This window comes from Xiphophorus couchianus, chromosome 8 (assembly GCF_001444195.1).
Source record: "Xiphophorus couchianus chromosome 8, X_couchianus-1.0, whole genome shotgun sequence".
In the NCBI taxonomy this organism is placed as follows: Eukaryota; Metazoa; Chordata; class Actinopteri; order Cyprinodontiformes; family Poeciliidae; genus Xiphophorus; species Xiphophorus couchianus.
In genome coordinates this window covers 67,475-89,915 of record NC_040235.1, presented here as the reverse complement: position 1 = coordinate 89,915, position 22,441 = coordinate 67,475, and the positions used below count along the sequence as shown (strand labels likewise).

General features: G+C 39.7%; 2 protein-coding genes across 5 annotated transcripts in view; one reads left to right on the top strand and one right to left on the bottom strand.

The window, feature by feature from the left end:
* syk (spleen tyrosine kinase) overlaps positions 1 to 13,191 on the bottom strand; it is a 59,905-nt gene extending 46,714 nt beyond the window's left edge. The window contains exon 1 of the mRNA XM_028026367.1: positions 13,086 to 13,191. The gene's annotated coding sequence lies outside the window, so the exon portion shown is untranslated. The remainder of the gene's footprint in view (positions 1 to 13,085) is intronic.
* A 660-nt stretch (positions 13,192 to 13,851) lies between these two features.
* Positions 13,852 to 22,441, top strand: part of chd1 (chromodomain helicase DNA binding protein 1) — a 76,058-nt gene continuing 67,468 nt past the window's right edge. The window contains exons 1-2 of one of the 4 annotated variants that reach the window (XM_028026363.1): positions 13,852 to 13,968; positions 21,508 to 21,620. In XM_028026363.1, coding sequence (XP_027882164.1) covers positions 21,568 to 21,620 — 53 coding nt within the window. In that variant the 5' untranslated portion in view covers positions 13,852 to 13,968; positions 21,508 to 21,567. Of the gene's footprint in view, positions 13,969 to 18,370; positions 18,725 to 18,782; positions 18,844 to 19,700; positions 19,722 to 21,507; positions 21,621 to 22,441 lie in introns of those variants that run through there. The other 3 variants (XM_028026362.1, XM_028026361.1, XM_028026364.1) reach the window with 3 other exon arrangements.

Genomic DNA, 22,441 nt, shown 5'->3' with positions numbered 1-22,441 from the left:
GCAGTTCCTGCAAGATGAAGGCATTGAAGCTATGGACTGGCCAGCCCGTTCCCCAGACCTGAATCCGATTGAGCACATCTGGGACATCATGTCTCGCTCCATCCACCAACGTCACGTTGCACCACAGACTGTCCAAGAGTTGGCGGATGCTTTAGTCCAGGTCTGGGAGGAGATCCCTCAGGAGACCATCCGCCACCTCATCAGGAGCATGCCCAGGCGTTGTAGGGAGGTCATACAGGCACGTGGAGGCCACACACAATACTGAGCCTCATTTTGACTTGTTTTAAGGACATTACATTAAAGTTGGATCAACGTGTAGTGTTATTTCACTTTAATTTTGTGTGTGGCTCCAAATCCAGGCCTCCATTGGTTAATAAATTTGATTTCCATTGATGATTTTTGTGTGATTTTGTTGTCAGCACATTCAACTTTGTATAGAACAAAGTATTCAATGAGAATATTTCTTTCATTCAGATCTAGGATGTGTTATTTGAGTGTTCCCTTTATTTTTTTGAGCAGTGTATTTTTGCTTAAATTAGTTCCACTTAGGGGATCCCTTATGGCAACAGAGCCCTAATCAGCCGCTGAATTTGTTTATGCATTGGGCCAGCATAAGCAGAGGTTGAGTCATTACTCTGCTCCCACAGAAAGGAGATCTTTTCAAAAGTCCTGGCTACCAAACTCAGAGAGGTGATGTGTCAGTCATTCTTGGAGGCTAGAGGTATTGGGGTACCTGGTAGTCTGATAAGTGATCATGTCACTTTAATCAGAGACATTTTGGAAATCTTCAGCTCATTGGGCATAGATATTGGTCTTATTTTTATAGATCAAGAAAAAGTGTTTGACCAGGTTAAACATCAATATTTGTGGCAATATTTGACTGCTTTTGGTTTCAGCCCAGGTTTCATACCTTTTATCCAGGTTTTGTACCATGACATTGGGAGTGAACTTAAAATAAATGGAGGCTTAAGTGCTACATTTAATGGTTTAAGGTGAGTGAGACAAAGTAGTTCTTCATCAGGGATGCTTTAAACCTTTACAACTGAACCTTTGATTCATAAATTGAGGAAAGATTTGTGTGGTGTTTCTCTTCCTGGTTGCAATGTGTATTTAAACTTGTCAGCTTATGGTGATGGGTTAGGGTTATGGTGTAATTGTTTTGGTAAACTCATAGGAAGAAATAAATGTTTTAGTTAATACTGCTTGTCATTTTGCTAAGAAGCACAGATTAAAAAAACTTGACTTCACAACAGAGCTCACGTCCTTATCCAATTTCAAACAACTGGCAAAAATAACACCAACATTCCTAACAGAAGACTGATAAAAAGGAACTAAGAATTGTTTTCAAGTATCAATAAGGTTCTTATGTCCAAACAATCTAACTTGAGCTTATTTTGACTCAAATGATTTGGTTTTTCCATGATCTAACTTCTATTAAGTAATCTGTTAAAGACTGTAGGGCAGGGGTGTCCAAAGTCTGTCCTGGAGGACCAGCATCCTGCATGTTTTAGTTCTCTCAGCATGGTACCAACAACCTTTTCAGCAGGTCAATGTTCTTCTTAGGCCATTTAATGAGCCATCATTTGATCCAGGTGCGTTAAACCAGGGAGAAAACTAAAACATGCATGATGCCGGCCCTCAAGGACCGACTTTGGACACCCCTGTAAGGAGTCATCCTTGTCATGTAAGTTGTATGTACATCATCTGCAAAACATTAAAAGGAGATATTAAACTTTAAAATGTGTCCAAGAGGCAGGAAAAACAATGTAAACAAATTAGGGCCTAAAATTGATCCTTGGAATACTCCATTCTCGTTCTCTATAAATAATGTCAAAATTTTAGATCTGTAGTCTGTGTTAAAATGTTAGCATTGACTGGGGCCCTGAAAAGCCTAGGGGTTAGGCTCTCAGGTTGTAGAGTTGTTTTGGAGTGTGATTTATTGATTCTAGTTTTACTCTGTTTCTTATTGTGATTAGTTTTGCTCCTTTTTTTCTTTAGTTCAGTCCTGTTTTAGTGATTCTTATTATGTAAGTACAGTTTGTTCTTCTGTATTGTTATTGTTAAGTATGTTTCCTATGTTTAGTTATGCCTTAGTAGTGATGGGTCCGGCAACACCGATGCGTCAGCGCATGCGTCAAGCCCTTAGACAAAACCCCGTGTCGGTGCGTGTATTGCTTTCAGCAAGTCCCGTGACCGATACAGGAACTGTTTTGAAATGACACTGGCGCACCAAACTGTGTTATATTCTGCAGGTTAAGTGTTGCATATGTTTGACAGAACTGTCTTATCTTATTTAAATAAATCCACCTCCTCAATGCTGAGGCATTATAGGGCCAGGCATCAGAATGAAGTCCCAGACACACCTAGGATAAATTCAGGTATACGTTCTACAAATTACTCAGTTGCTTTTTATAAATTATTTTATATAAATGTATTGTTTGCTTAATTTTTTCTACAGCAGGAGAAGTTGTGCCAATAAAGCGTAACAGACTAAATTTCAAAATGTTGGAAAAACTTATGTTTTTGAATGAAAATTTGTGAACACCCCCCACCCCCCACCCCCAGTCCACAAGTATCCTCATTTGAAACACGTTCACTTAAATTTTCATCACTTGGTACATGTTCACTTTATTTATTGACTGTATAAATATATTTTGAATTTAACTGAAGATATCCATCCATCCATCCATCCATCCATCTTCTTCCGCTTATCCGAGGTCGGGTCGCGGGGGTAGCAGCTTCAGAAGGGAGGCCCAGACTTCCCTCTCCCCGGCCACTTCTTCTAGCTCTTCCGGGGGAATCCCGAGGCGTTCCCAGGCCAGCCAAGAGACATAGTCTCTCCAGCGTGTCCTGGGTCTTCCCCGGGGCCTCCTCCCGGTGGGACGTGCCCGGAACACCTCACCAGGGAGGCGTCCAGGAGGCATCCTGACCAGATGCCCGAGCCACCTCAACTGGCTCCTCTCGATGTGAAGGAGCAGCGGCTCTACTCTGAGTCCCTCCCGGATGACTGAGCTTCTCACCCTATCTCTAAGGGAGAGCCCAGCCACCCTACGGAGAAAACCCATTTCGGCCGCTTGTATCCGCGATCTCGTTCTTTCGGTCATGACCCAAAGCTCATGACCATAGATGAGGGTGGGAACGTAGATCGACCGGTAAATCGAGAGCTTCGCTTTTTGGCTCAGCTCTCTCTTCACCACGACGGACCGGTACAGCGCCCGCTTGACAGCAGACGCTGCGCCAATCCGCCTGTCGATCTCCCGCTCCCTTCTTCCCTCATTCGTGAACAAGATCCCGAGATACTTAAACTCCTCCACTTGGGGCAGGACACTCCCCCTGACCCGGAGAAGGCACTCTACCCTTTTCCGGCTCAAGACCATGGCCTCGGATTTGGAGGCACTGATCCCCATCCCGGCCGCTTCACACTCGGCTGCGAACCGCTCCAGCGACAGCTGCAGATCACGATCTGATGAAGCCAAAAGGACCACATCGTCTGCGAAAAGCAGAGATGAGATCCTAAGGCCACCAAATCGGATCCCCTCAACACCTTGGCTGCGCCTAGAAATTCTGTCCATGAAAGTGATGAACAGAATCGGTGACAAAGGGCAGCCCTGGCGGAGTCCAACTCTCACCGGAAACGAGCCCGACTTACTGCCGGCAATGCGGACCAGACTCTGACACCGGTCATACAGGGACCTGACAGCCCGTATCAAAGGGCCCGGTACCCCATACTCCCGGAGAACCCCCCACAGGGCTCCCCGAGGGACACGGTCGAACGCCTTCTCCAAGTCCACAAAACACATGTAGACTGGTTGGGCGAACTCCCATGCACCCTCCAGGATCCTGCCGAGGGTGTAGAGCTGGTCCAGTGTTCCACGACCAGGACGAAAACCACACTGCCCTTCCTGAATCCGAGGTTCGACTATCCGACGGACCCTCCTCTCCAGGACCCCTGAATAGACCTTGCCAGGGAGGCTTAAGAGTGTGACCCCTCTATAATTGGAGCACACCCTCCGGTCCCCCTTTTTGAACAGGGGGACCACCACCCCAGTCTGCCAATCCAGGGGAACTGCCCCCGATGTCCATGCGATATTGCAGAGTCGCGTCAACCAACACAACCCTACAACATCCAGGGTTGTGTTGGTAACTGAAGATATGACATAATGAAATATATAATATACAATAAAATACAATGACTTAAATCTTATTGTATAGACTAGGTCATCAAATCAGTCTGTCAACTATGTTGCCTGTAGGGATTTTTAATGTCCAGCAGGTGTCAGTATTCAGTGACACAGTATCGACACAGTATCAATACAGTTTTGATATGGGTCAAAACGCTTCATGATGCCTCATTTGCCCATCACTATGCCTTAGTGTTAGATTCATTTTTCTTACTCCCCTGTGTACTCTCTCACACCCCCTGTGCCACTTTCTCTCATTCTCTCTCTTTCTCCCTTCACAACTGCAATCTGTTAGCCAATCAGCCCAAGTTTGTTTTTTTCCAGCATTCACTCTCCCAGTACTTGCACACCTTTTAACCTCTCACTCCTCGCTTCCTCTCGTTATCTCCATATCTATTCCCTAATGTCATTTTTAGATTCCTGTGATTTGCTCTGCTCTGGTTCCCTGTGTTCTCCATGGCTGTTATTGTAAGATTTTGTTAATTTTTTCATTAAAAACCACAAAATCTACTTGGCGCCTCCACCTGATGCCTTTTGGTTCACCAACAAACACTAAACATGACTCTGGGGATCTTAAGCAGCTGCTTTGTTCATTTATGCCACAGGTGTCAAACGCCAGTCCTCAAGGGACGCTGTCCTGCAACTTTTAGATGTGCCTCTGCTGCACCACCTAAATAGAATAATTAGGTCATTAAGGCTCTGGAGAACTGATCTACACAAGGAGGAGGTAATTAAGCCATTTCATGCCAGTGTTTTGACCTGTGGCACATCTAAAAACTGTAGGACAGCGGCCCTTAAGGACTGGAGTTTGACACCCCTGATTTATGCCTTATGTTGGCTCTGAATGTGACCAGCATTGTTTTTAATGTCTAATGGCTTATTACTTAATTGACATGATGCCATCTTTCAATCATTATGGGGGGTTTGTCAGCAAGTGACCAATCAGTAGTTGCAATTTGCCCTGAAGTACATGCTTCTTATCTTGAGGAACTGAACCTCTGACAATGTTGCTGGGCTTCATCATTGCTAAAGAATTGCGGTCATAGAGATTCCGAGGAAAATAATAGGAAATTCTGGTCAAACGTTGTCAGTAGGAACACGCAATCCCGACATCTGTTATCCAGCTTTTAGAGCGTGGAATACAATTTATTACGTTTGTAAAAACCCAAAGGAATCTGGAAAAATTCAAGAGGTGGATTAAGACCTGCAGCCGACCTCCTGTCCAGTTGAATGAAACTGTGATCGAGAAATACTACATTCATCTGTACGAAGGTAACTGGTTGTAAATGCAACTGGGGTCTGTATTAATTAGACTTAGACTTAGACTGACTTTATTGTCATTTTGCATGCACAGGGTGTATACAGAACGAAATTTCGTTGCATACGGCTCAGGACAATGTTTTGAGGTTCCAATGTTGTGAGGTTACTCCAGAATAAAATACAGTATAAAATATGAATATAAAAATGAATATAAAATATAAAGTGCAGGACTGACAGTAAAATGGAAGTTATTTAGCTATGTATATGTGCAAGGTATGAAGTGGAGACCAGTTTTTGAGTGCAGTCCAATTAAAAGTTCAGCAGTCTGATGGCAAGTGGGAAAAAGCTGTTTCGGAACCTGGTGGACCTGCACCAGATGCTGCAAAACCTCTTTCCAGAGGGCCGCAGGGAGAACAGTCCATGGTGGGGGTGTGAGGGGTCACTGACGATGTTTCGGCCTCGGGACACGCAGCGCTGGGATGAAATGTCCTGAATGGAGGGAAGGGGGGCCCCTTTGATCCTTTCTGCTGTCCACACCACTCTCCTCACGTTCTTCCAGTCGGAGGCGCTGCAGCCTCCACACCACACAGAGAGGCAGCTGGTCAGAATGCTCTCTATGGTGCTTCTGTAGAACGTCTTGAGGATGGGCGGGGGCAGGTGTGCTCTTCTCATCCTCCGCAGGAAATACAAGCGTTTCTGTGCCCTCTTGACCAGAGACGTGGTGTTCCCAGTCCAGGTGAGGTCGTTTGTGATGTGCACCCCCAGGAATTTGGTGCTGCTGACCACCTCCACAGCCGAGCTGTTGATGAGCAGTGGAGCGTGGCTGGGCCGGTTCTTCCTGAAGTCGACGATCATCTCCTTCGTCTTGTCAACGTTCAGGATCAGGCTGTTGTCTCTGCACCAGTCCACCAGCTGCTCCACCTCCTCTCTGTAGTCCAGGTCGTTGTCGTCTCTGATGAGGCCCACCACCGTTGTGTCGTCCGCGAACTTCACGATGTGGTTGGTGGCGAACCTGGGGACGCAGTCGTGTGTCATCAGAGTGAACAGCAGAGGGCTCAGGACGCAGCCCTGAAGGGAGCCTGTGCTGAGGGTGATGACATCGGAGGTGTGTTGTCCGATCCGGACTGACTGAGGTCTGTCGGGGAGGAAGTCTAGCAGCCAGTTGCGCAGGGGGGTGCTGAAGCCCAGGTGTCCCAGTTTTTCTACCAGATGCTGTGGGATGATTGTGTTGAACGCTGAGCTGAAGTCCAGGAACAACATCCGCACATGAGTGTTCTTCTCCTCCAGGTGAGCCAGGCTCAGGTGTAGGGCGGAGGAGATGGCGTCCTCAGTGGAGCGGTTTCAGCGGTAGGCAAACTGGAACGGATCGAATGTGTAGGGGAGTCTGGAGACGATGTGTTCTTTTACCAGCCTTTCAAAGCACTTCATCATGATGGGAGTCAGTGCCACAGGCCAGTAATCGTTGAAAGAGGTGACTTGAGGTTTCTTTGGCACCGGAATGATGGAGGCAGTTTTGAGACAGGCTGGCACTGTGGCTTGGTCCAGTGAGGTGTTAAAAATGTCTGTCAGGACACCAGCCAGCTGACCTGCGCTGACCTGATTAATATTGGTATAATTAAACTAAATGTGTTTCTTTAATGCATTTGTCGGTTCATACCTGACTGTTCCTGTGTTACCCTGTCTATCATTGGGGGTTTGTTCCTAATGCTCCTCCTCACTTTCTTCTTTTGTCCAGGCTCCTCCATTACTGTTATAATCACTTCTTCTTCCCTTTTGTTATTTGTTCCACTGCGAAGAGGCAAGTTTTGTAATCTGGCACATGAAGTTGTTCCACTTTAGCATGTTCAAAAGCATGTTTATACAGTTCAAAGCAAAAATAATTGTTCTGAAAAAGCATGCTTTAAGTTAAATAATCATTAACAAACTTAAAATATACCGATTATTAGTCTTGCTTTAAGTATGCCCAAGTACACTATAACAAATGGCTGTAAAAACTACAGCATAAAAATACAGTAAGGTGACTGGGTTTTGAAAATACAGCTTTTTTCTGTGATCTGAAATGCGTATGGAAAGTATATGGGATGTGATTGGACCACTGGATCACGTGTGGAAATTTACACCTGTACTGTATATTTTTAATGTACAGTTGCATTGTGGAATTTTTACTGGCTGGAGGCGAACGTTCACAGGCTAGACGGCGGGCCAACAATGACTTTCACCAGGTAAGTACTTTTTAAAAAATATTATATTGCAATTTTGTGTTTGTGTACGAAAATATATTTTATGTGGTGATATTGAGCTACTCTTGTTTGCCTGATAAAGCTAACTTCGGTTATTTCTCAGCTAACATTATGTGCAACACAATTGGGTTTTAGTTCAGTTCACCTAGAATATGTAGATGGCTATATTCTGGTCTTTTTGTGGAAGTTGTATGAGGGTAGGACTCCTCAACTGTTTTTTTATTTATTTTCTCTCCCACATAGGACTGTCAACGTTAACGCCAGGCACGTGCAAAGGGAGTGAACGGGGCTTAAGCCACTGCCCTTTTTATCTTTGATGCCACTAGTGCCCTTTTTGAGTGTTTTTATTTTTTTTTTTTTTTTCAAAAAAATATTTTTTTAATTTTTAATTTTTAATCTGTTTGTCAGAAGGCCTGTTTGTGCCCCTCAGCAATAATATTTAGCTAAATATAATAATTTAGTTTAAAAAAATAGTCTGGCTGCCATCAGTCTAATAATGACTCTCAGAGCCTCCATGTTGTTCAGACACCGGGTTCATGGTGAGGAGGAGGGGGCGGATCTGTGTCCTCTAACTATCAAATTATGCTCAAGAATATTTTTTCATACACTTGTTTGTGAATAAAAACGTAGGTCTGATGTTGACGTTAGAAAAACTGTTTCTATTTATGTTTTTAGAATCGTCCTTGCAATAGCGGGACAAAACCCGCCTCGCCCCTAAACACAGAAATGTTTCAGCTGCAGAGAAAACTTCTGACTTTAACTTCATCATTCTGCTAAAGGCCCGGTTCACTACAGGCAGCTTGAGTTGGAACCACCAGCAGATATAAAGAATATCTGTCTTTATATCAGACATCCTGATTATAAGACACGGTACCGACTGTCACCGCTAGTCGCAACCCTGCTCAAAGCCCCGATACCACCTGGTACCAACTGGTACCAGATGGTATCACCTGGTACCACCCTGCTGACTGTTCGCTCTGCTTCTCCTTAACGTTTCTACCAGGCGGGTTAAAGCCGCTGCTGACTGGATCTGGGCTGGAGGTGAGCGGCTGTAAATAGAAGTTATTGCAGAACCTCAAGTATTAAAGGAAGATTCGGCCCAGAGCATTTAGAGTTCACAAAATAAACATCAGTGAAAATATTGTAGCAATAATTAGAACTCAGCAAAAAGCCAAACATGCCACAATGAAATGAATCAAAACGTCTCCAAAGCATCAGCAGACTGTTAAGGGCCACTGGGAGATTCCAGGTAGATTCCAGAGATGCGCACCGTAGCGGCTGTTCATGCAGGGCCGGCCCAAGGTAATATGGGGCCTTAGACAGAACCCCCACCCCACCCCCCCGGAACCCGTCCTACTAAGAACCTCAGCATTGCTAACATGTTTAAATATAGATGAGGTGAATCTGTGAGAGGGAGACCAGGTTTATTGGCAGAGTTTAAAATCAATCACTGATTATTGGTTATTTTACTGTGATGTATTTGTGAACAAACCCAATTCAAACACAAAGATTACACCATATTGTAGCCATGGTAACACAACAATCATACTATCGAGATGATTCTTTAAACTTTTACAAAGTAAACTTCCTAATTATATCCTAGATGTACTATTTATTTTTTCTCAGCTGAATGCATTAAATAAAATGTAATAACATTGTTATTCTCCCTAAATGGATGCTACAGGTTTAGCTCTATGGTCTGTGTTACAATTAAACCATTTCTAGGGGCCCCTGAGAGTCTGGAGGCCCCTGAATGGCCCCTACCAGCAGCTACTGAGTTTTCTTTGCCTTGATATTCCAGTCTTATAATTCTAGGTCTCAGAGGTGCTAACATCAAATTGTTATATAGAGTTAACCCCTTTGAGTTTTTGGATCTATAAATCAGTCTGCAGCCAGGTTGTTGTAGAGAGTAAATAGATATTATTAGGGCTTCATTAGTAAAATGGCAGCAAATTAGCTTATTCCATAACTTTATAACCAGAGACCTTCTCTCCTCTGGTCTGTTTAACAGCTACAGTCTCAGACCAGCTCAGCCCTCCAGCAGCAGAAACAGCAACTTTTTACCTGTTGGGGAAAATATAGATTGTATTTGCTTTGCATTTCCCCGCATGATGGCAATGATATAGTAGGATCCAATTAAATTCTTGATTAATATGGGTTGTTGCTATGTTGTTGTACTGTGTTTTTGTTCAACGTGCCCCTTTTTTAAATTTGAGCTCCTGCCCCTCCCAAGGTCTCTGCACGGCCCTGGTTAATGCGTTAGCGCACGCAATTAACCTCAACATTTTAATGCGTTAATACTACATAACGCAGATTAATGAACCTTCTATTTTGACATCAGAGCCTCTCTCCTGTTGAGGGTTATCTAGTTCACAGCAACACGTTACACTACGAACAGCGAAATACTTTTTCTGTGACAGCAGACAGACAGCAACAAGAGTTGAATAGTTTCAACTTTCTTGTGTTGGGTCTTTAACCAACGTTGTGCACATCTAGTTTACTAACCTGCAATTTCACGTGCACGAATTACACCAGTCTTCACCGGCTGAATGAGGACAATAGAGAGCCACTTCATCACAGGAAATGAATGTAGAGGAACATTTCTAAACCAAAGTTTAAAACAAACTGAGTTTCTATAAACCTTCCTGAATGTAAAAACCTGGAAAACTAAGAATCTTTAGACATGGTTGGTTTGAGACAAAACATTTTTTGAGAATGTCCATGTTTGATATGGGCTTCATGGTATCATAAAAGAGTGGGGCATCCAAGAACTAGAAATTAAAATAGATCTAATAAAATAGATCTTATCTATCAGTTGGCTCCTGAACAAGTTTGGTACCATTTGTATCCATGTGTAGTGGAGTAAATTTCTCTTAGTTGCTATTGAGTATGGGAGACTACAAATGTACAAATGCAAGATAATTGCTTGGATTTTAAATTGTTGGCGTGCAGCAAGAGGGGATTGCACAGCTGTGTGCATATTTATATTTCAAGCCTACAAAGTTAGGCATAGTGATTAATTGTGATTAATCAGCCAGTTACAGATTCTGCCATGGGCGACTGCAAAGGGCAGCATCTTGTGGGGGGTTACAAGACTGACCTCTCACCCCTCTCACCGCCCCAGATACTCCAATTGTTTGTGTCTCACTGTAATTTCCATGTCCATAGACTAATGGATGGAAGATATAGTGAGATATTGCTATCTTACTGTATCTACCAACCTTAGGTCTACTGATAAAGGTAAAAGTGTCTCTGTCTGCAAATATAGTATATGGATAGAGACAGATGGATGTATTTGTCTATGGAAATGTCTCTGTGTACCTGAGTATTAAGTTAAAATTAAAACTAACATCACTGAACATTGTTATTTTTCAGAAAACAGCATCAAGGGCACAAGCGGGTCCAGCAGCGGCTTTTGCCACCTAGAGTATTTTTTTCATAGGTGAGAACTATGAGAACTATTTCAGTAATGCCTTTACAAAACATACTTGGTAGCTCACAGGCATCTAATCTAAAAATGTAATATGTACTTAAAAACAAAAGGGTAATTTTAAACTGTCTCCCATCTGTTTCTAGGCAATTCATAAGCCTCAACCATGAAAAGAAGAACAAAAGCTACAAACGGAAAAGTGACATCAACCAACAGGATGACTTATGCTCAACACTAGAACAACAGTGAACCTGTGTGTCTCCATTCTCCTCCTTCATGAACCAGTGGAACTTTTAAAATGGTAAAATTACACATTTACACACAATCAGTTCTCTTACTCCATCTTTCTCCCTGTCTGCCTTTTTCTCTGCCTGTCTCTCTGTATCTGTCCTGTTCATTTCTAATAGACAGGACAGCTACAATGAAGGAAGGTCAGATATTGTCTGTCCACTAAATCTTTCCTTTTCATCATGTCTGTCTTTAACTGACATAAATGTAGTTTAATGTGCTGTTTATCTCGTGTATTAAAACATGTTTTTCTTTCTTTATCTTCTAGCAACCCTTTGATGATTTCTGGAGAAGTTCAGGACTGAGACCAACTCAGAACTCATCCATGTTGGCTTTGTTTGGCTGTTCACTAAGTCTTAAACTTGCCCAAATATTTAAGATGTACTGTTGGGGTTCCAATAAAGTTTTGAAAAATATGTAACTTCAATATTTGACATTGCTGGATCCCTTCCTTCCTTCAAAGGAAAAAAACGACATTTAGAATTTTGACTGCAAGTTTTACATGAAAAACTGGTAAAACATAGTTTTTATGACTTTGACATGCAGTTTGCTTGGAAACTTTGATGTTTGGGCACTTTTGTTGTAGTAAAGATTATTTAATTCAATGTAATATTACTATTATTGTAAATGTGTCAGTTATGTTTTTAGATCAGAGTATTTTTCATTTTGGTTGCAATACTTAGACTTCTATTTAACAAGCAAATATTGCTGTTGCAAAATACTATATTTTGTTTTGCTTCTGTTTGTCAGATTTAAATTGACAATAAAATCAAGTGATTTTAAAATATATATGTATATTTTTGTTTTAATTAGAAAAATTAAACATTTTTTGAGAGTTTGGTAAATTAAGTTGCAAGTTCACATTTAAACTATTAAAAGAAAAGTATGCAGTTTCATGAACTACTCTAAAATGACAGTAGTAATTCTACTACAGGACTACTGTAATTTTATTATGATAAAAATCTGATGAAGTCACAGTAACCATGTTATATAATTACTGTGCTGTTTTTAAGAAATTACAGTTAAACTACAGTAAGATTGTAATAAAAAATTACAGTAAAACTGCAATAAAATTACAGTAAAGTTGTAATAAAATTACAGTAAAACTGTAATAAAATTACAGTAAGGCTACCTTAAAAACATTACAGTAAAGTTACTGTAATGCCTTTACCATAAAAATTACAGTAACTGGCTGGCAACCCTGCTGCCAGTAAGTTACTGTAAATTCTACAGTAACTTCTTTTTTACAGTGTATGTTAAGATTTAATTTACTTTGCATATTTATTTTTCACAAGGGAAGAATGCCAGTGTTTTATGTAGAAATGTATTAAATAGACGTCCCTACTGCTCTACAGAGGGGCGTCCTGCTGCTGAAGCATCACCTCCTATCGCCCAGCCATTTCCTCACACGCCACCCACAGGGAACTGTGGGATGCATTCAGAACTGCTAATAAGAACAGACACGGCATTTGATCATAGCCAAAAGGCCAGGAATCATCTGCCTGACTGCGTAAGTAATACCCGATTTTCAGAATAATGTCTAATGAACTGCAGTGAATCAGAACTGCAGCGCCTATAGGTCTGCGGTCTGCAGCTGTTATTTTTCTGTAAAAGAAAGAATGACCCTGGTTTGTGCTATAGACAATTCTACATCATTTTTACAGATATGTGAAACGTCGCACGAACCTGCAATGACGATTATCCTGGTCGAGGCGCGCAGTGTTCGGTTGCAACATAAGCTGCAAAAATCCTGCAGTCCGAGTCGGAGAACTGCCTGCTTATGGGACCTGGACACCGCATCATTTGGTTGAGCTCAACGTAAGCATTGGTCTAGTACAAAGTATGCTTTCAACATATATTTGGTAGGTGCTTAATTCCGAATGGAAGTGGCTCAGTGGGTGGAGAACTAACAAGAAGAGATCAGAGGACTATATTCCTCATAGTCACCCAGAACCGCTTTATGGAGCAGGTAGGTAACTGCAATGCTTGGAGCATATTTTTTTTTGCCACTATAGAGTGAAACTGGGGAATTGATAGCGTTTCCGGTGTTATTCCGAGAATTGCATGTCCTGTCGGGAACGCGCATCGCTCTAAACTCTAATTACTAATAGTAATGCTAAAAGGGACTGAAATATGACCGAAGAGGCATACGTTTCTCGGAATAACACCCCTGCGATTTGATGAATGAACCCCTCCCCGGCCTCCCGCCGCCCACTAACAGTGAAATGTTGCACAGAAAAAACTGAGAAACTTGTGTAACTGGATAGTTACTTTCTGTTTTGCATACTGAAATTAACATTTCTACCGAGGTGGCTGCTTCCTTGTTCCCTGCGCATTTGTAGTGGTATGTTGCTTTTTATTTTTCAGTATTTTTTTTATTAAGTTTTTATTTATTTTATTAAGTTGCAGTTCTTTTCACAAGATTACAAACCTCAACCTGAAGAACCACTTTGATGCTATATTGGACCAACATGCCTCCCAGCTCCAGAGCTTATTTAGGAAGAAAGCTGCTTGCACTGGAAAAGTGAATGATGTTCTGTCTCAGCTCTTCAGAACCCATGATCTCTAGGTTAGTGTTTTTTCTTATTCTTGCTTTGAGCTTTATTAAGTTTTACCTATTTTTGATTTTACAAAATAAACCAATGAATGGAAGAAAATGTTCTTATGATTCAGGAATGCTGATATTCATGAATGACATGCTGTTCTTCACACCATTTCTCCCTATTTGCACAAAGACTCCTCCACCTTCATCAAAACATGGGATGTAAGTTTTCAACAAATTTAACAATATCCTTTATTATACATTGTTCATGTTTCCCAAAACATAACACTTTGAAAGTGTGAGAGAAAGTATCTCCATACTTTCAAAGACTCTGTCTACAACATTGTCCACATAACGTCATCAAAACAACAACAATTTATGCTAGTCATTAAGATTATCATAAATAATGATAATAATTTAAGACTATCACTGCTGATTGTCATTTATTGTCATATGTTATTATTATTTTTTACTTTATTATTTTAATTTTTATTGTGTACTATGCTGGGACAAACAAAATGCTCCCCCATAGGGCATCTTTATCTTATCTTATCTTGTAATTTTCTATAATTTTCTAGCCCAACCAAAGATCACTGTACAATTTACCCTGCTTAAAATTTGATTTCCAATTAATTTCTTTAGTTATTGCTATGACAATGTGACTTTGCTGAAAATGTGTTGTATTTTTGGCTTGTTGTAGTTGAAACAATTCATTTCTGAGCTAGGAGTAAATCCAGTAATCTATTTATGAGACTAAGAGGAACAGGAATGTTCTAACAAGGAGAATTTATACAGACCAATTAACCAAACTGGGAGAAAGCCAGAGTACCTGGTGAGAACCCACCATGCACAGGGAGAACATGCAAAGTCCATGCAGAAAGACCCCGGGCTGGGAATTGAACCTGTTGCTGCAAGGCAACAGTGCTACCAACTGCGCCACTGTGCAGCCCACCTTAATTCTAAATCACCTAAAATGTTTGTCCAGCACATTCAACTTTATTCAGAAAGTCTTGATGGGGTGGAGCATAGGAAGTTGAAGCCCAAAGTACTGAGTCTTAAGAATGACTTGTTGGCAGCAGAATAATGTCCAGTGTTGAAGTGTTTGTTAAATCAAGTTTTTCAGTATATCATTTTTCAGAGTTTGGATAAATTTTAAAAAATTGGAATAGAGAAAATGTTATTTGAAGAATTTAAATTGTATTCATTACCTAATTGACAAAAGGTACTGAGAAGTTTGATAAAACTGTTTTATGTATTTCTAAAGTTTCTAAAGCATTTTTCTATGTAAAATGTTACTACTCTGTTGGTGACAATATGGCTGCACTCTACATATTGGGTTTAAGTGACTTGGATTGAAATGTGTTCATTTACCATCCATTATAAGTCAGAGATATACAGTATTATTGTTTACATTTGCAATGCTTTGGCAGATGCTTGGGCTAAATATATGTTAAGTGACTGCTGAGCTGTAAATGCCATTAATAGATGGCAAGGAGAAGCATTGTTGTGATGACGAGCAGAAGGTGGAGTGTTGGAAAGGCTGGGAGGAAACAGAGACGTACATCATCACTTGCATGATGTACAAAAGTATTTGCAATTTGCTTGAAGGAATGACAAGCTGCCTTTTTATAAAAGACACCATGATTTGAAGATTAAACACACAGTTTTGAGAATTTAAATTCTGTTTTGAGAAATGCAATCCAGAAACTGAGAAAAACTGTAAAACATTGACGTTTCCTTATGTTAAAACTCTGTAACTGTCTGAAGGACACTGGTCCTCATGGACCCTGTGACTTATATGTAAATATGTTGGGGTGATAGTTAAGAAGTTAAATGAAAATGTTAAATATTAACACTGATACCAAGCTTTCAATTTAAAACAAAAGCTAAAGTGTTCTTCAATGTTTTAACTTGAATGCATGACCATTTCACACTCAAAGTAATTCAAATGAATGAGAGAATCAATCTTGAAAAAGCTGCTTCTCTCTAACTCTAACCCTATGCAGTCTAAAGTAATAATATAATAATATTTGAATCATATAAATACATCTGTATTAAATAACTGCTAATTATTCAAATGATACTTGGTCTGCAGTTGTTCTTACAGAAATGTTAATGGAAGTTTTGCATCTGTGAAAAATTAGCATTAAATGCTCCATATAGCAAAGATTCTTGTTTCCTACCAGCTGCAGTGCATGTAAGTAGACAGCGTGGTTCAGAAATTACAGGGAAACATTTCTTTATCAATTGCTTAAAGTTAGTTAGTAACTTCAGTTAAAATTCTGAAAGGTGCTTACCTGGCGTACAGAAATGTGTTGTCCTTCTCCTTCTGAGCCACAGAAATAGCACAAGCTTAATTGCAAAGGCTGTGTCTCAATTCAGTGGTCGCATCTTTCTCAGCACCATTAGGTAGCACTTGTGCACTTGGACTGTGGTGAGTAGCCCTGTCACAATATCAATTAATTGCATGATAAATTAAAACAAACTCAATAAATTCCATTGGCATGATTTATTGTTTATTTCTTTTTTCTCTTTTTCTACCAAGAACTGGATGATAAAAGTCTTCAGTTTGGTGCTTTGGTCTCAACTGGCACTTTTTTGAAGGACATTTTGTTTAGAAGGTCTTCAAAATTCATTTTATTTTTGTTTTATAATTTATATTATATTTTATGTTTTATATTTTATATTTGTTATCATGACAGGCCAAGTGGTGAGTACAGAAACCCCAGAGCCACTGCCCAACTACAGAATTGCAGCGTTATAAACAAGCAACAACAGTCTTGCTTTGAGATTTCAATTAAATTGATTATTCAAAAATAAAAGAAGAAAAAATATCATACCAAACTTCTATTCTCCGTAAAAGTTATTTTTGCAGTCTGGTTTATGGTTTTACATTGTAGATATAAATATCAGCAAAATATATTATTTTGACTAATTAAAAACGTTAATTTTAGGGTAATTAAGTGCTTGCAATATTACAAGATATTTCTATGAATTTTAGAATTTCTAAGATTTTCACAAAAAAATTATGTGTTTTATTCATTTCAAAACTGTAAAAAATTACATTAAATTAGTTTTTTGAGTTATGGTAATTCAGTTTATTTTCTATGACAACATAATGCTTTGGATGTTACAGTCTGCAACAGTTGGTATTTCACAATTTTTTTTTACCATAAATTTTATGCATTTTTTTAGTGTAAGGTCACCAAAAAGGATCTCCTAGGGACCAATCCAGGGGAACTGAATAGGGATGGTGGTCTCGCTATTCAAAAAGAGGGTCTGCAGACTGTGTTCCAACTACAGAGATCACACTGTTAAGGCCCCTATGAATATCTGTTTAGAGATTCTGAAGAGGAAGGTCTGTTGGATAGTCAAACCTTGGATTCAGGAAGAGCAGTGTGGTTTTTGTCCTTGTGGAACACTGAATCAGCTCTACACCCTCAGCAGTTTCCTGGGTGATGCAGGCGTATTGGTGTGGCATCTACAGTGAAGCGAACACTGTACCGGTGAAGAGAGAGCTGAGTCAAAAGATGAATCTCTAGATTTACTGGTCAATCTACAGTACTTCCCTACCCTCATCCATGGTCATGAGCTTTGGGACCTGACCGAAAGATTACAGATGCAATTGGCTCAAATGAGTTTCCTCCTCAGGGTTATCAAGCATCTCTGGAACTCATTACCTTTCCAACTCGGAAAAATCGATTCACTCTCCTGTGACAAATCACAACTCAAAACACATTTGTTCAAAATGGTTTTTCTACCTGATGCCTTCTGCTCTTTCTATCTTAGTAATTTTATTATTGCATTGTATCTTTTAATAAATTGTTGTATTTTGTAAGGTGCTTATAAAAAATTATTATTCACTTTTATATTATTAAAATAGTATGATTTAAGGTAGAGCTACAAGGCATTTTAAGATTATTATTTTTATTAAAAAGTAGTTACTCTGGACCAGCTATTTCAAAATAGCCGTTAAAATGGCTATTAATTATTTTGAAACATGGTACATGGTTTCCTAAACATTCTTAAGCTATTGTCTGCTGCTGGATTTCTGTTTACTCAATATACTTAGGAATATAAAGTTAAATCTCTTTCTGTGCAGCAAAAGTCAGCAAGAATATTTAAGCCTTACCCCAACAGGAGTATTGGAGGGAGAGTATTAGTGGTAGAGACAGCCCTATTTTTTAAAGGTTTTATTGGCTTTAGTGGTTTTTATTTGACAGTGAATTGACAGGAAAGTATGTAATGAGAGAAGACATACTGCAAAGGTCGCCAGGCCGGGAACCGAACCTGCGACAGACTAAAGCCTCCATGTGTTGGTTATGCTGAACCTCTGCGCCATCACAGCATCTCGACAGCCCTGTGAAATAGAATTCACCATTGATTTAAGAGAGAAAACAACTGATCAGGTCCTGGAGATGTGACGTCATTGCGTGGGGTTTCCTTCTTGTGTAGTGAACGTTACGTCGTCATGGCTGAGGCCGGTTGTTTTAGGAAGTCCATGGACCGCTAAACCTGGCTTTGCTCCCTGTAATGCGGTTTAGTGGATGTCTTCTCGGTATTAAGCAGGCAGTGATAGCAGCCCTCCATCAGCCCCACCGTCTTCAGTCACCCAGAGCTTCTCTGAATGTGCGACCGACCGGGAACTGCAGCTAGCTTGAAGCAGCGTTAGCTCATGCTGCTGTCTTCACAGCAGATTTCTTGAGGACCAAAGAAGCTCTAAAAATCTGAAAATCGCATTTTGACAACTTTTTGGAGAAGGTTGTATATTACACAAAATAAGGTACGCTAATCGATTTGGTTTTTCTAGGCATAAATGAATGAAAAAGTCAGCTAATATTCCATACCAATGCGCCAAAAACCGCGAGAAGTGAAGAGCAAATGAAAACAAGATGGGAGAAGGTGAAGTTTTGTTAGCTGCTTTTGGTTAAATAATCAAAACGATTTTAACGCCATACTCTGGCTTACTGTTCTGGCAGATGCTTTCTTAACTATTCACAATGGTTGGTAAAATGTGATGTGTAGTTTCTTTGGGGAAATGGATCTTTTTATTGTGCCCGTATTAGTACAACATTGTGTTATTATGTTAGCTTCCACGCTAGCCTCGTGCTTTGTAGCCTTAGCTGACACTTGTACACGGACCCCCAACGTTAACAGTTGCTATTTCTTTATCCTGCATGAACTAGAGTAAAACGAGGCGTGTATTTTGTTACGCAGGATTGGATTACACGGTATTTGACATTAAGACAAACCAAACTTTTTTTTGGTTTAAATTTATCAATTCCAAAACACTAATCTAGTAGTTCATATAGTTTAGCAAGAGCATAACAGCCAACACACTTTAATGAATCAATTCGTCCCGTATAGATAAGAAAACGAGTGTTGTCCTTAAATCGGATTTTTAACTAGTCGCTGGCGCGGAACAGACATCTCGCCCCGCCAATAGCTGAGTTCACTTGCGTCAGTAGTCAGATATAGCTTGTTGGCTAATGCTACAAGGTTAACAGCAGCCACGCGTTATAATATAGATAAACAGTGACTTATTAGGTGATTAACATTTTGTACTTAAGTTATTTCCTATAGAGAAGGCATGTTTCTTGATGTTTTATGGCCGTGGAACACGGGGGCTTTATAGGCCTTTCAGGCCTCAGAAGTGCGGTTGTTTCGGTCTGCCGTGCACTCATTTTAACAGTAGAAGCTGAACAGGAAGCGTCGCTGGTTGCCGCTAGCTACGGTTGGGCTTAAGCACTATAGTTAAGGAGGACGAACATTCAAGAAAGGTGAGGAATAAGATGGCAGAGACGCAGCGTCTCACATTCCCAGAATAAGTGAGAAGGTTGCAGTTCATTTCATTTTATTCATATAGCACTGATCGACAAGTATTATCTGAAGACACTTTACAAAAACTGATCCAATTTATAAACAGAAATGGGTATATAGTTCAGCCTAGACATAGACTATTTCAAAGTCAGTTGCATGCATAACATAATTAAATTTGGACAAAAATCAGTTTATTCTTCCAACTGGTAAAATTTAAGTAAACCCAACATGCTGAATCATGTTATTATGCTTGCAGCAATCCTTCCTATGTGAAGGCAATTTATTTATCAACTTTGCACCTATCCCTTATATTGAGTGTGTGTTGAAATAATGGTGGAATGAAAAATGTTCTTTTAATAGGAAGAACCCTTGAATGGAACTTGTCTCAGTGTGATCGACCTTTGGAGAAATTCTTTTTATGATTTCCAGAGTAGAATAAAGTTTTCAATTTGTTTTAACAAATCACTGTTTATTGCAGAGAACCAGTCTGATTATTCTAGACATAAAACTAAAGGTGTACAGTTAGTCCAGAGAACTTCAAAGCAAGAAATTTTCCTTTCTGAAAGTTTTGCATCAGCTGTTGAATCAGATGTTGGCAAACAGAATGAAATGGTGTTAAAACCAGTCACTCTTTGGCTCTTGTTCCATGAACATTAATGTACCAACAATAAGATTTAAAACATGAAAAGGACTCACTGAATCTTGCATTTAGATGTTTAGAAATACCTCTAGGGAATAAATGCTCTGTTGTGGACTGGCTGCATTCAACTCGCTTGGAAGAAAGGAAAGGCAGTAGGATGCTGTTTCCACAGTTTCCACTGCAGTTATTCAAAGTGGATATGTCATGCTTTTAAATCATTCCTTTTCACATGTAAGTGATTCATTTATGGTATTTAAAGTAGAATGGCAATGGTTTGGTCTGAATTCCTCGTTATAGTTCTTCAGACCCCTTGTTTTGCTGCGGTCTTTTTAAATGTGAAAGAGACATTTCAAGCCCCGCCCCCCTCCAGATCACACAGGGTTCCACTTCACTCCATTTGACCATATTTGTAGTCTGATAGCAGCGACACGATTATCTACTGGCAGAGAAAGCTTTTATTCCAAAGTTTATTAAAGATGTCAACAATGGAAAACTTGTCCATCCAACCTTACCTGTTAGAGCCAGAGTCTGACCCAGAGCAGGAGGATGAAGACGACCAACCTGCAGAACCACATATCCTAATAAATGCATCACAGTGGTGTTATTAGTGTATTTTACAGTCTCCATCCACACTAATTACATACAATATGGAGTTTAGGTTAACTATAGTTTCAATGGATGTCAGATACCTATTGAAATATTAATTGTACCGTAATGTGAATGGAGTAGGAATGCGGGATACGGTTTAGAACAGCGATTCTGTTGAAGCCGGCCAATGCCTGCAGCCGAATTCTCCTAAACCTTAAAAAGATGAGGGATGGTTATTTTGTTGAAAACTTTGAAAAATAGAAAAAAAAGATATAAATTCAACAAAAAATATTCCAGTGTGTGCTGCAAATATTGGTTTAAACTATATGATGACTAGTCAAGGCAGCTGTGCTCCTTCTGCATGTGAGAGGAGCACATGCAGAATTTTCTTTCCATCAGATTTCATGATTTAAAGAAATGTGGTCTTCTGTGATTCATCACTCAACACAAACTAGCAAAACTCCAGTATAGTTCTGACTTTAAAAAAAAAAAAAATTAACCGGCATTCTCTCTTTCAGGTTTATTTCTGGGAACTTTGTTTTACCAGTGGTTCGCACATCCCTGTTGTGGCGTTCAAGATGGCTGGGCGCAGTGAAGATGAAAGTGTGAGCAATAGCAATGGAGAATCAAGGTAAAGTAACTCCTCCTTACAGGACGACTGCACATGTGATGGCCACATGTGAACATTCTGTTTGTGTCTTGCACATTTAATGCAAATAGTACCGTATAAGGTATTTTTAAAAACTTTGTCTTGGCTGTATTTCAATTATTTTTAAATGACTGCACATTTATGTTTTTCGTTATTCTGATCATTTTCCTGATTCTATTGACTAAATTGACATTAGTTTCCTGAATTTTATTTGAGTTAATTTAATGTAAATTTAGAAGATTGAAATACAGGCTATAAAAGGAGTGTTTTTTTAAGGCTTCCTGCATGTTTATGGAAAATCCTTATGCTGTACAAAAACATTACACTGGGAATAATTGGATGTAGTTATATTTTGTAACATGCTGATGCACATATTAATATTTAGGTTTTAAGCCAGCTTTAATAATAATAATCATCATCATCATCATCTTTTTCAATACATTTCACAAACCATATAAAGATCTGGAATAAAATCAATTCAAAAATGAAAATGATCAGATTATTTTATGCATGTACATTATTGCTAGTAGACCTGTTTTACCTGAACCACAAATGTATACTGGAAATATTAATGTTTTTCCTACAGGCATGCCGCTACTGTGAAATACTCTGAAGATGGGTTTTATGAGAAATATCTTTAATATTACCAGGGGTTTAAACTGACTAAATAAATTGAAAAACTCTCAAAATAGTATTAAAAAAACAGGCAAAGAAGTGTACACATTCCAGTGCAAAAATAAATAATAAACTTCATTATTAAAAATCAAGAATGAAGCAGTGATTCTTTATGAAACTTTCAACTG